The sequence below is a fragment of the Aquarana catesbeiana genome, linkage group LG04, assembly GCF_042186555.1.
Source record: "Aquarana catesbeiana isolate 2022-GZ linkage group LG04, ASM4218655v1, whole genome shotgun sequence".
Classification (NCBI taxonomy): domain Eukaryota; kingdom Metazoa; phylum Chordata; class Amphibia; order Anura; family Ranidae; genus Aquarana; species Aquarana catesbeiana.
The window spans coordinates 336,596,196-336,610,624 of record NC_133327.1 but is presented as its reverse complement, the minus strand read 5'-3'; the positions used below and the strand labels follow the sequence as shown (position 1 = coordinate 336,610,624).

Sequence of the window (14,429 nt, the reverse complement as noted above, 5' to 3'; positions counted from 1 at the left end):
CTTCACAATTGTGTCCCACTTGTTGGTGATTCTTCACAAAAAATTAAAATGTTATATCTTTGAAGCCTGAAATGTGGCAAAAGGTTGAAAAGTTCAAGGGGGCCGAATATTTTCGCAAGCCACTGTATGTAGTGGTATTTTTGTTTCCTCTTTCTTCATATCTGCATTTCTGAAGTTGTGTACATATGTTCATACAATATGGAATGATCTGTTTATTGGGGTTGGCTGTGTATGGATTGAGTACCTTCAATTGCTTTGTATTTCTTTGCTTCCTTTTTCTTTTCTTCTGCATAGTGACAGCAAGGGAACTGTTCATAAAAGTACAATTCAGCAATGGTAGCCTCCATGATTCTTACACAAATTCCAAAAAGAAATATGTTAGATAATGCTAGCTTAAAATATATTTTGTTTTTGTTTTGTCTTGCCAATCAGTAGAAAAAGCTTATTTAAGCGTTCCTAAACTAGTTTTGTATGTTGATGTCTGTTTTGTAGGGATTTTGTCTTCCCAAAGAACTCATTGAAGAAGCGGCTGGAGAGGGAGCAACCGAGTTCCATGATTATGAAGGAGGTGGAATAGGAGAAGGCGAAGGCGTGAAAGACGTTAGCAATAAAATTGAGAATGAAGATCAGGTATGGGTGTTCTTTGTACTGCATAATTCTTTTCTTTTTTTTGTTAAATTCCAACTTTGATATCACTGTTACATATTAGTTATTTTTGCAAGATGCATAAATGAGTCAATGCCTGGAGGAGGATCTTTTTAACTTTGTCATGTAATTCCACTATGTTTTCTGTCCCATGATTTAAATATTTATATTTATATTTTTCCTTTCCTTGTGTGGAATGGCAGGCAGAGTGGTAGGTGGTGCTGTGGGCAAAGTGATGTACTTGTCACTTTGTTGTGAGCGGCATCTTGCAAGGCAGGAGGGAGAAGGAGGCAGAAATGGTAGCAGTGCAGATGGGCTTATTGTTGCTCATTGTAATAATCTTGCCCCCAGTAGTCACAGGCAAGTCGTTGATGGTCTTGCATCGCAGTGAACTACACAGAACCAGTGAGTGGACCTGTCTTGAACAGGAAATTGATTCTGTTCCTCCAGGATAGGAAGTGATCATGAAAGTACCAGGAAATAGTAAGTTTTATTGAGGATATCGCTGGATGTGAACTATGCTTTTGCAAAATGCACAAAGGTAAATGGTACATTAGTGTCAATGCACAATTAGAATTTTACTTTAGGCAAGAGTTTAGCTTTAAAGTAAAACTATAGGCATTGTGTTTTTTTTTTTTTTGGTTAGAATAAGCGGGAGGGTTATAACCCCTGTCCGATTTATTTTTTGTGATCTGTGTCTCATTGGAGAATTTTCCCTGCACTTCGTGTCCCATAGCCACAACAGGAAGTGAAGGGAAATCCATGCAAATTAAAGGAATCCCTTGGGGACCCCCAAGTCATCAGAACTAGTGCCCCCATTGGAAGATTTGGGATTTTCTTTTACTTTCACTTCCAATGATATCGGTAAACAAGACAAATAGAGAAGATGAATCTCCCTAATGTGGGCACAGACCACAATAAAAACTGACAGGTGTTCTAATCCCTCTCCACTCTCTTTGGGAGAAAAATAGAATTTCCTGATCTCACATTTTTAGTAAACCTTATAAGTGCTCTTCCAACACTGGATCAGTTGAGTGCACACAGACGAATGGTGGAAAATCGGAGGAAAAAGACTTCAGGCAGGAGAAGCAGTCCATTACTTAAGAGCATTGACTAAAAAAAATGGAATCTCATGGCGTGGGCAGGGTTATATGGATATACTGAGGGGAGGGAGGGTGCAGGACACAATTTTTCTTTGACACACATCTCCCCCGCTTGCAACCCTCAGACTCTGCCCTGAACTCTGATATGCCCCTATCTTCCTGTATCTGGGTTGCATTTCACCAAGGGAAGGGAATCCCTTCCTAGAACTTGTTCCTGGTTCTCATCCTACAAGTCCTGTTTGAAATTGCCAAACGCCTAGCTCATGGTACCCTGCAGGTCTTTGTTTGGTTTTGTATATCCTCTTTCTAATACCTTGGCTCTTGCACTCCCTGTGCTCTTTTACAGAAGTTGCTGTTCTTTGACACCCGCTGTGACCTTCTTTGTCCCCCTGGGCCTTCAGGTGCCATTACCCATGCATAGTGCTCTCTTTATGATGTCCTTGGAGATTACTTCCTTTCTTGGCATTGTTGTACATGGACCTCAGTATTCTGCAGTGGGGTCTTATTTATACAAAATCATTCTATAGCAAAAGTGGAAGACTTGAAGCAGGTGCTGCAGGATATTTATATATTGAACATCTATTTGTTATCAAATATTTACAAATATTAGTCGGTGCCCTCATAAACTCCGCATTTGATGTGGCTGCTGAGTTTGTGGTATTCTGTTCTCATATCACCTAGAAAGCAGGCTATTGCAATGTTTTATGTCCTTATGGGTACATATAGGACAGATGACTGACCTAATGTGTCCCCTTGTAGGTTTGCAGCATCATCCCATGTCCCTCTTCCAGCAAAATTGTATGCAACGCAACACCTCCATGTAAATGTTACCGACAATGTGTTTACGGCATTTTATAGAACGACTAGGAATAATATAGAATGTGTAACGTTTTTTGACAAAGTATGTAATGTCTGCATAATTTTGATTCTGCTAGATACTTCACCTAGGCATTGTTTAAAATATCTAGGGATTATGCTGCTTAGGCAAATTATGAAGAGTTGAAATGCCTGTGTTATCTTAATGTGCTATATGTATAAAATACCTAGACATTATGCAGATTGAGAAGTACTATTTAGGCAAAGTTTGAAAAGACAGGGATGAAAAGGCCTTTATGGAAAAGACATATATGAAAATGAAAGAATTCCAAAATGAAGTACAGGGCTTTCTTACTGGAGAAAAAGACTACTACTGACCTACTTGTTGCAACATGCAAGTCTAGAATGAATTGCGCTTTTTCTTGCACATAAACCTCATGAAACCTTGTCCACTTCTAGTGGATTAAGCGACAGCAGCTGGTAATTCCTGGTCAGGATCCTCTTCAATTCTGAGTAAGTCCTTTGGCCATAAAGTGAATTGCGATCTGGCATAGTTGGTTCAAAATTCCTTGTGCAGTTCCAAGTTGGTAAAAACCATCTTCTGTCACACTCAACTGCCAGCAGATTGTACAAGTCTCCCCGTGCCTTGTCAAAGTCAGGAACAGGAACTTGCGCAGAGGTTCCCAAAGATGCAGGAGGAAATTTTTAGCGTTAATTTCTATTTTTTTGGCCTGTATCTCCAGATTAAAATTTACCTAAAACTGCTTTATCGTTATTGAAGCATAGTGCACAAAAGATTAACCGTTTGACCTTCCTTTTTCTCATCTTCATTGTATTTACTGGCGTGAACATTTTAGCCACAGTTTTCCAATGTATGGGCACCATTGGTTTCTGTGAAACAGGCGCAGTAAGTAGCGGAAATGGAAGCCTGTTCGGTAACCTTGTCTTCACCACCAACTTGGTTTCCATCGTGGACTACAAGCTCATCTGTGTTTTGTGCAATAGACTTTCTCTCTTGCATAGGGTCATTGGTTTCTTATTGTTGTATTGTGTGAACGCTTTCTATTTTTTTTTTTTTAAATACAAGTTGTTTCTGTATGTCTTGTAAAACATTCTGAGGTAGGGAAGATGTTGTGAGACCTACTTTAGCTTTGCAGCCAGAGAGAGCTTTGTATGGTATTTTCTTCCCAGAATGAAAGGCCCAGTTCTTCATAAGTTTGATGAAACAGTCCCTCACGCCACCGATCAGTTGCTGTTTTTTAATATCTTGCATTCAAGTGCACAGCATATTTTCAATTTTAGCTCTTTTTCACACTACCCTTGCTTTGAGTGGTGAAGCTTGCCATGGGTCATCTGCACAGTCAGCCAGAACACCTTTAGGCTGCTCACCACATAATTAGCAAAACCATCTCCAAGCTACCCTGATGGGGCTAAAACCCAATGCTCTGGAAGACCTAATACCAGCAGTTTAACACTTCCAGGAGTACATCTCCAATCAGTTCAATACTGCTCAGAGTAACCAGTATCTAGTAAGATCATTCTACTTGTTCTTACAGGCTTGAGAAGATCTGCGGGGACATTGCTACTGCTGTTGTCAATATACGGTACAAGTATATTATCAAGGCGGATATCAATGTCCTCTTATAAAAGCATATATGTATCCAAAAAGGGATAGCGTAGCCACAACAAAGATATGTTTATTTTGTTATGCGGACTTCGCTTCTCTAATGTGCATAGACATTTGAAGACCAGAAGCCCAGCGCATTGCGCTTGATACTTAAAAACCGGCAAATGCCCACACACACAGAGAGCATGTCTCCAAGCCCATGAGAAGGTTTTCATACTGACGGTTTTACTGCTGGTCCCGATTCAACCCGAATGCGCTGTGCTAGAGCACTCCTAGGTTAAATCAGACACAGAGAGACAGATGACAATCTATAAAACACATCTTAGAATAAAATGTCCACATGAGTCCATATAATAACATTTCCAAAACAAGAGATCTTTGAGCATAAGCAGTGGATGCTCTAGTGCTTCCATGGGAGAAGTACCGCCTGATCTTTGTTCCACTGAAACTCCCTCATTTGTGCCACATAGTGAGAAGCGTTTTCATGATCCTCATAGCTCAGGACTGGTCCTGGCAATTGTGGTACTCCAACCTGTTTAGACTCCTGGCAGATGCTTCATGGGCTCTTCAGATAATCCAGATCTTCTTACCCAAGGGCTTGTTTATTATCTTGTTCAGAGTCTTTGGCTTGGATAGGGGCTTCTATCGGTCTGTGATTCCCATGATACTGAAAGCAAGCATGGTGCAAGGAAAGAAGCTTTCATCCCAGAACATGATTCCTGGGATGAATCCTGGCTTCTGCTGTTGGGCCTGGATCAGCATTTGGCTCTGATTACAATCAAGTGCAGATGTTGGTACTGTATGGCTTTCTGTGTTCCTTTGTGACTCCATGAGATCTAAATTTTGGTTCTCCTGCACTTCAAAAACCACCCTTTGAACCTATCGGGGATATTTTTATTTCCATTCTAATTCACTATGTTTCATTTTCTTGTTGCCATCACCTCTGCAAGGCATGTGTCTGAGCTATCGGCTTTCTCCTGTAAAGAACCCTTCTTGGTCTTAGACAGGAACAAGGTGGTGTTTAGACCTGGAGCATCCTTTCTTTTTAAGATGGTTTTGAACTTTCACCTCAGCCAGGACACTAATGTTCCACCCTGCTCCAATTCACCAATATGGTGTATTTTTTATTTTTTTTTTGCAGGGGGTGTTTAATGCGTGACAATCAATCACCCGTCGACACCCCACCAAAACACCCCCCCGGTCAGTTGGCCGGCTCACGGGCACCACCCATGCCTATTAATTCACTATTGTCTCACAACTGGGTGGGCTTCGGGCCCACCCTTTTTTAAAGCCTATTTTAGAGCCTCTGGCAAAAAAAAATCCCGATTTGATTTGGAATCTATGCATCTGGCACCCATGCCCCGTGTCCCACTGTCTTCTACCCTACTCAGGTTCACCAGAAGGTGATCTCCCTCTTTTGCCTGGATGAAGTTTGCACTGTAGAGGTCTACCTCACAGCTACAGCTTCCATTAGACCAATTCTCTGTCACCCCAGCTTCTCTTAGCACTATTTTTTGATGTCTCAGAAAAATTTCATTCAAGCATATGGTTTTTCTGTGAAGTGCACTATACTAGATCTGCAAGTGCTTCTTGGGTATTTGGGCACCAGGCTACTGTTTCCCAGATTTGCAAGGCTGCCACCTTCTACAGTTCTGTAGCTTTTTTTGGGAGCCTGTGTTATATTTTGTCCACGCCTAGTTTGCACTGATTTTGGGCATATCAACTGGATTTCTGTGTACCTCAATGAACTATAAGGAAAATGGGGATTTTTGTACTTACTATAAAATCCATTTCTTAGAGTTCATTAGGGGACATGGGTCCTACCCCTCTGTATCTATGATTATGCTCTTGGTACTGCTTTTCCGCAAAACTGAGGCATGCTGGGAATAGGAAGTGTTATACTGAGCTGGTCACTCTTTCCATTTGCCAGTGTCTAAATCCTCCTGTGTTCACCAGGGTAACACCAGTCATTGAATTCTTATGTCCCACAATGAACTACACAAAAAAGTATACAGAAGAACAAAATTCCATTGTATCCCATGGCCAGATAGCTCCTCTGTAGTCTGAAAAGCATATTCTCTAGTTCATACAATGTCTGTGAATGGTTCACAGTATACAAGTTATTCTGTGAATAGACAAAGGGAGGAGGGCACATAAACAAAACTATTCCTTCCATGTATGAGAGTACTGTTTTTTTTTTTTTTTGTTTTTTTTTGTTTTTTTTTTTTGGGCTAAATAATTGAAAAAAGACTGAAAATTGTGAATAAAAACACATATTTTCCTTCGTTTTTGTTATAACATTTTTCAAATGAATAATTGTCATTAATTTAGGCCAAAATGTGTTCTGCTGCATTTCTTTGGTGAAAATAACCCCCAAATCGGTGTATTATTTAGTCTGTAGGAAAGTTAGAGTCCACGAACTATGGTATGTGTAATCCTGATGTACTGACAGCCTTTCCCATTTCTTGAGGCCCTAAAATGCCAGGACAGTACAAATTGCCCCACCCCCCATATGACCCTTTTTGGAACGTAGGCAGTCCAAGGTATTTAGTAAGAGGCATTAAGTTGCAGTTTTTTTGGAAAATTAAGAAAAACATATATTTAAAAAAAAATTTTTTTTTACATACAGTCACCAGTGCAGTACAGCGTTGTCATATACATATTACACTTTGATTGCTTATAGCAGTGCATTACATTGCTATGAGCAAGCATTTTACTGAATTAAACTGATTTCATTCAGTTTTTGTTGTGACTACTTGTGATTGGTCTAAGCAAATCACGTGATACAGATAGGCTGTGATTGGCCCGGTCTGTACCATGTGATCACATTGACCAATCACAGCTAGCAACACAATTGTACACAATGGAAGGAAGCCATCCATTGTTTACAACTGTCATGTGACCTGCTGTGATTGGTCACAGCGGTCACATGGTATCGGCAAAGAGCCGGTACACTTATCAGTCATCTGTGACAGATCGTGCAGCTGCGCGGGCCCCGCTTTCTAGGGATGCGGGGTCAGATGGTATCGGCAAAGAGCCGGTACACTTATCAGTCATCTGTGACAGATCGCACAGCTGCGCGGGCCCCGCTTTCTAGGGATGTCATATGATGTCCACTCAGAATGGTAAAGCCACCCCCTGCCCCTCATTCTGCTGTAGGCTGGACAGGAAGGTGTAAAGCAACGATCTGGAAATGGAATAAATATCAGTGGTAACTTTTTACGCACCACTATATACAAAACCTCTGCCGTGAGTTCCAGTTAAAGTGGTTCAAAACACAAACACTCTATTTTGCCTTAATGCATTCCCTGCTCTAGGGTTAAAAAAAAAAAAATCCCCACTATTTGTTCTATTTCCCCTCTTCCCTCTGGGAGCCATAGGCCCGTGCTGCTGTCAGTCAAACCCCTGTAAGTAGGGAGTGAGCGTGGTTTGACAGCACAGTTGGTGTTTTAGGACGCCCACAGTCCGGCTCAGGAGCGTGCACAGGCTTGCTAAGGAGGCACCCAAAACAGGGAGAAGCGGACAGCGCCAGCGGGGGACTACCAAAGATGAGTTAAGGAATTGCTCTGTGCAATATCATTTCACAGAGCAGGTAAATATATATATATATATATATATATATATATATATATATATATATGTATATATATATATATGTATATATATATATATATATATATATATATATATATAAAGGGCAAAAAAAAAAAGAATATCACTTTTAAATCCCACAATTTTTACCAGGCATGTATTTACTTTTTATCTGTTTTTGTCTATTAACACTGCTGTGATAGGTTGAAGACGTTGTCCAAAAAGGCCAGGAGAAAGAAGAGGATCCCAATTCCAAGCCAGATATAAAAGAGGAAGATAATGGCATTGAGATGTCTGAAGATTTTGATGGGAAAGTGCATGAGGGGGACAAAGAACAAGGTTAGAAACAAGAAGCATTTTTACAAAAAATAGATTTTTATATAGGTAGACTTGTGATATCTCTCACTCTCAAAACACACATCTCATATTCAACCAGTTCCAATCCTGGCCAATTCTGACATTCCTCATAAAAATCGGCAATTTTTTTTGCTAGAAAGCTACTTAAAACCCCCAAGCATATCATATTAAAAAAAACAGAAGTAAACAGGGTCACTTATCCAGCGCTTTCGATGTAAAATATACCATATAAAACTAAGCAGCTGCTATAATTATACATAACATTTAAAAGAAAGCAAAAAAGTTCCAAGGTGATAGGTCTTTTCCAGCTTAAGCAGCACTGCAACAAAGTACGGTGTCTAAAAATCTCCATAGGTTACGCTTTAAAAGCTTTTACAGGTTACTAGTTTAGAGCTACACAGGAAGTTTGGTGCTAAAATGATTGCTCTCGCTCTGACGTGGTACGATCGGTGTTTGCATATGTGTACTGGACTGGTGAGGGGCAACAGCGAAAAACTTTAAATTTTTGGGTTTTTTTAACCATTTTATTTTTATTAATACAAAAAAAAGTGTGTGTGTGTATATATACATACATACACCGTCACTTTCATTATTGCTATCACAAGGGATGAACATCATCCCTTGTGATTAGCATTGGCCTTGATAGAGGTCCTCTTTCTTGGAGAGATCTTGGGTCTATCTCTCCCCTGGCCTCCAAAGCTTCTTATGTAACCAGGATCGATTTGATCAGATGCTTTCACAACCTGGTCGTTAAAGAATTCCAGGTGTGGCATTTTCTTTACATAATTATATTGTCCAGCTTGGACTAATGAAACTAACCATATACCATACCGGGACCTCCTGAAGCTGGAAATCACTGTAGTAGACACTGTTAATCCAGGTATCTCCACTAGCTTTTTGGTCCTGTGTCGAGCAGCTGCCTTGCGAAAACCTGAGGTCAGTCGCTTGGCACAGGTGCCAGAGAATGCTGTGCTTTTTTTTTTTTTTTTTTTTTTATGAATGCAAAGCATTCTCTGATTCGAAAAGGTAGGCAGTGTGATGTCACTACCCTGCCTGTCCACATCGTCCAATCAGAGAATGCACAGTTTTTTTCTGAATAGTGCCTGTGCTGAGCGGCTGACCTTCTATGTACACAATGCAGCAGGAAGCTGCTCAGATTGGGACCCTGAAGCTAGTGGAGATCACTGGAGAAGCAGTGTACCAGGACTTTCTAGAAGCTGGTAATCACTGTAGTGGACACCGTTATGCCAGTGTGGACAAATGTAACTAAATAAAGCAGTGTGCACAAAGGAATACAGTCATCTGTTCATATCACTGTAGTTGGTTAATTTCTCACTGGTCTATGGGCACCTTTCATGTATATGGTCCTTGGTTGAGGAGAGGGCACTATTATTGGGCTTTCCAATTACTGAAACAAGAGTGGCTGGAAATAATTCATTCTACGTTTTGTAATGGAAGATAGATTTGGTAACTTAGAGAACGTCATTACCTAAGGGTTATCATTCACGTTAGTGTCTGACCATACAATCTTTGTACAGTCAGTTTATATTACTTAGTTTTGGCAAATATAAAGTTAAGACCTGCCTAATCTATTCAATTTGTGTCAAGTCAGGCAGGCCCTTGTACTTCAGTTATTGTTAGAGCTAAGGGAGATTCAATTGGATTGTATCAAGTGATGTGAGCTTAAAGGGTTACTAAGGCCTCTGTGCAGTTTTGCACAGAGTGGCCCCATTTCTCCTCTTCTGGAGTCCCTCAGTGGTGCCAGTGGCTCCTCCTCTTCTCGAGTGCCCCGTCGGAGAAGCACTCTCCTTCGAGACACCTATGGGGGCACGCTTCCAAATCCTGCTGCTGCGTCTATTGACGCCCCAGCGCCCGCGTCATTGGATTTGATTGACAGCAGTGGGAGCCAATGGCTGCACTGCTATGAGTATATCCAATCAGAGCATGAGACACTAGCCAGAGTGGGTTTCCTTGTTCCCGTTGTGGGAATTACGGGGCTCAGGTAAGTAAAAGGGGGGCGGGCTGCTGCATGACTGGAGGTTTTTCACCTTAATGCATAGTAAAATGGGTCATTCCAGACATTGTTCAAAAGAACAGCATACTTTGATTAAAAGGTTGATTGGAGAGGGGAAAACATATAAAGAAGTTCAGAAACTGATAGGCTGCTCGGCCAAAATGATCTCAAATGCTTTAAAATGAAAACCAAAACCTGAAAGACATGGAAGAAAGCGGAAAACTGCCATTGAAATGGTTCGACGAATAGCTAAAATGGCAAAGTCTCAACCAATGATCAGCTCCAGGGTGATCAAAGAAGGTATAAAGTTTCCTGTGAGTACTGTAACAATTAGACACTTATGTGAAGCCAAGCTCTTGGCAAGAAGCTCCCGCAAAGTCCCATTGTTGAAGAAACAACATGTGCTGAAGAGGTTACAATTTGACAAAGAACACATTGACTGGCATAAAGAGAAATGGTGCAACATCTTATGGACTGATGAAAACAAGATTGTTCTTTTTGGGTCTAGGGGCTGCAGACAGTTTGTCAGACAACCCCCAAACGCTGAATTCAAGCCACAGTACACTGTGAAGCATGGTGGTGCAATCAGCATGATATAGGGATATTTCTCATAGTAAGGTGTTGGGCCTATTTATCGCATACCAGGGATCATGGATCAGTTTGAATAAATCAAAATAACAATGATATCAATAACTGTTAGCGCAAAGGACCGTTTGACTGAAACTAAGGATGAATCACTTGTATACAATCTATAAACAGTTCATCAGTCCATGGAAAGGGATGGTGGAGTAGTAAAGGTGGCTGCTGTCCTCAGAGAGAGACAACTCTTTATACAGAAAGGGAGAACACAGGAAGCGTCAGCTAAGTGCAGTATTAAAATCAGGGTTTTAATGGCAAGGTAAATAAAATCACTCACAAGAAGTAGATTGAACATAAGCTCATCTGTAATCCAGTAGTCCAGGGGGCTACTAGTGTCCGGAGGAAGCTCCATTGCATGGCTTTTTTTAAACACACTGCTGCTATTTTTAACACAACTGTTGTACCTGTCTATTGAGAACCATTTCTTCTCTACATCTGTTTAACCGCTTTTATACAGGGCACTTTTACCCCCCCTTCCTGCCTAGGCCAATTTTCAACTTCAGCGATGTCACACTTGGACAATTGCGTGTTCATGCAACACTGTACCCAAATGAAATTTTTATAATTTTTTTCACACAAATAGAGCTTTCTTTTGGTGGTATTTAATCACTGCTGGGTTTTTTATCTTTTGCTATAAAAGACCGAGACGTTTTGAAAAAAAAGTTATTGTCAGAAAATTTTGTAAAGAAGTATTTTTTCTCCTTCACTGATGGGCGCTGATAGGCTGGCAGGGAAGGACACTGATGAAGCAGTAATTTGCGGCACTGATGGGTGGCATGGATGGACACTCAAAGGCAACACTGACTGGCATTCATGATGAGCACAGATTGACATCACTGCTGGTGCTTCACTGATGATCAGTGCCCTGGTTATCTATACAAGTCTCCCCTGTGAGGAGATGCCGCTGATCTGCTCTCCTCTCCTCACACTGTCCGTGAGGAGAGCGGATAAACGGCATGTTTACAGGTGATCAGCTGTGATTAAACACAGCTGATCACATGGGTAAAGAGCTGCGACTGGAGCTACTTCATAAGACGTCGCCACACAATAAGAGGTTCCCGCCTGCCGTCATTTGTCTATACGGCGGGCGGTAGCTAGGTGAAGTCAACAATTTACACCATTTTTCTGAGACTCCAGAGGCAGAGGGCAGGAATCTTGTGTCACACTTGACAACTTAGAGAGGAGAGCCGGGTGTAACCTGAGACCTGAATAGAGGGAAGAGGCACACATCGTCTGGAGGGGTGCATGCGCAGTGCGATGCAGGACAGCAGCTCTCTGTAACAGCTCTGCCGGTCACAGAGGAATAAGGCTAATCCACAGGGCTTAAACACAGACAAACCACCCGAAAATCATCAACACCCCTGCAGGATACCTCCGTGCATGCCTGGAAACTATAGGACGCGTGGTCGCCGGTCTTAATTCTCTCAAACCAGCATTTTACTTCGCTCCAAGGTGAAAGGCAAGATGTCCCAAGATGGCGCCCGTCCCTCTCCACAGACCTCTCCAGCTACTTCATTTACCTCTCAGGGAACAATCTCCTCCAAACAAGTAAGTGAGTTCCCCTCACAACTCACTAAAGCTGATCTGGATGCTAGCCTCACTATTATGTATGACAAGCTGGCAAACAAATTTCACTCAGAACTAAAAGCATCCACTAGCATACTACAGCAGGAGATAGCTTCCCTGGGAGGGCGCACCGACATGTTAGAGACAAAACATATGATGAGTTATCCTTAGCCCACAACGATCTGAAAGAGGATTTTGAGCTATTAGCTGAAAACCATTCCGATCTCCAAGCACAAGTGGAAGATTTGGATAACAGAAATCGAAGGAACAATTTAAGAATCCTCAGTGTTCCAGAATCTGTAACAGATTTAATGCCTGCTGTCTCAAAACTGTTCCAATCTCTCCTCCCAGACACCCCACCACAATCCTTCACATGTGATAGGATTCACAGGGCCCTGCGTCCCAAACCTCCTGAAGACAAGCCACCCCGTGACATTATCCTATGTATGAAGGACTTTATCGCAAAGGAGAATATATTAAGGGCCTCCAGAAACTCGCACAACATTGAGTTACATGGATCAAGGATTCAAATATACCCTGACATCTCACAGGCCACCCTTGAAAGAAGGCGCAAGATGAGGGAAATAACATCAATCCTGCAATCTTCTCAAATCAGATACAGGTGGGGATTTCTGCTCAGACTAATTGTTCCTCATAATGGAACCATATATTCTGTTGTAAATGTCGCAGGAGGCAAAGCACTCATGATCAAATTAGGATTGCTTGACCCGGGAGTAAACCCCAGACCTCCATCTACACCACACTCATCACCCATTTGGGCCACTCCCTCTTCAAGTCGCGACCAAAGAATGATGAGATCATCTATGCGATTCGCCAACCCATGAAAGTCCCTTTTAAGCAAGCTTGTTCATTTTCTTTTTTCTTTTTGTGTTTTACTGATCCTAGTAAGAAAAGCTTTGAACCTATTTAGACTCTCTTCATTCATATGCGATTTTGGTATCACTTGAAAGACGTCTCAAGTAATTTTATATGGGTTACATCATCTTTACAATTTTCTAACCCAAGAGGGGGAAAAGAAAAAAAAAAAGGAAAGATGCTTCATACAAGTTCATTATCTTCCTTTTCAGCTACACGATTTGCTAGACCATTATAGAAGCTTTAAATGAGTTTAATCTCTTCACTCCATCTATGAGCTATGCAAATTCATGACAGTCGCATCTATCAAGTCTATTCTTTTTTGCTTCAACTTTGTTTTGCTTTTCCTGGTTGAATGCTACTGTCTGGCATTAAAACTCTAGTTTACTTTTGCATTATGCCAACCCATAAAATTCGCACTTAACAAACTTCAACGTTCTATTTCATCTATGCGATTCGCTAATCAAGGAAAGACTCCTCAAACTCGCATAACCTTTCTAGTTTATCTATGGGACATGACGAACCTTCAAAGACACCTCAAGCAGGGAAAGAAGAAAAAAGATGAGACTTTTGTTTTTTTTCTTTTTTTTTTTTTTTTCTCCCGGCCACAAGGTAATACTCGCCACACTATGGGGCGTGTGATAAATCCTTTCTTTTGATATATATATGTTGCTTAGTAAAAGTTGGAATAACGCATGCACGCTAATTTTTTACAGATAATAAAATGGAGAATTGCTTAGTCCCTCCGCTTGATTATCCCCCTCTCACTTTTGGAGTTTAGGTATGGATCTTACAGCATGTGTTTTGGTGCTTTTGATCCTACTCATAGCAGCCCAATTTGACCAGACTCCTGAAGTGAGTTCTGGGACATCTTAGTCCAAAGGTTCTTGTTTTTAAGTCAAACTGTTTTTTTTTTTCAGCTTGACCCCTTGTTATTTTTTACTCAAGCCTTCCATTTTTATGGCAAGTTAGGTAACATGTTTAGTTACCCCATAAATTTTGAAATAATGATGTTACGGTTTATTTTATTGGGTTTTAATATACTCAAGTCTCACATAAAAAATAGATTGTTGAGAAACTAGTTTGGTAAAGACTTTATGCTTAAAATTGACATATGTTTATCATATGTTTCTTCAAGTTTGGTATTCACAGTACAATTACTTATTGGAGTGCATGGTGTGTTGCTAATCTATCA

General features: G+C 41.0%; 1 protein-coding gene across 1 annotated transcript in view; it reads left to right on the top strand.

The window, feature by feature from the left end:
- Window positions 1–14,429, top strand: part of MDN1 (midasin AAA ATPase 1) — a 455,945-nt gene that overhangs the window by 382,560 nt on the left and 58,956 nt on the right. Inside the window, 2 exon segments of the mRNA XM_073628928.1 lie at window positions 493–630; window positions 7,986–8,121. Of these exon segments, the coding sequence (XP_073485029.1) occupies window positions 493–630; window positions 7,986–8,121 (274 nt within the window).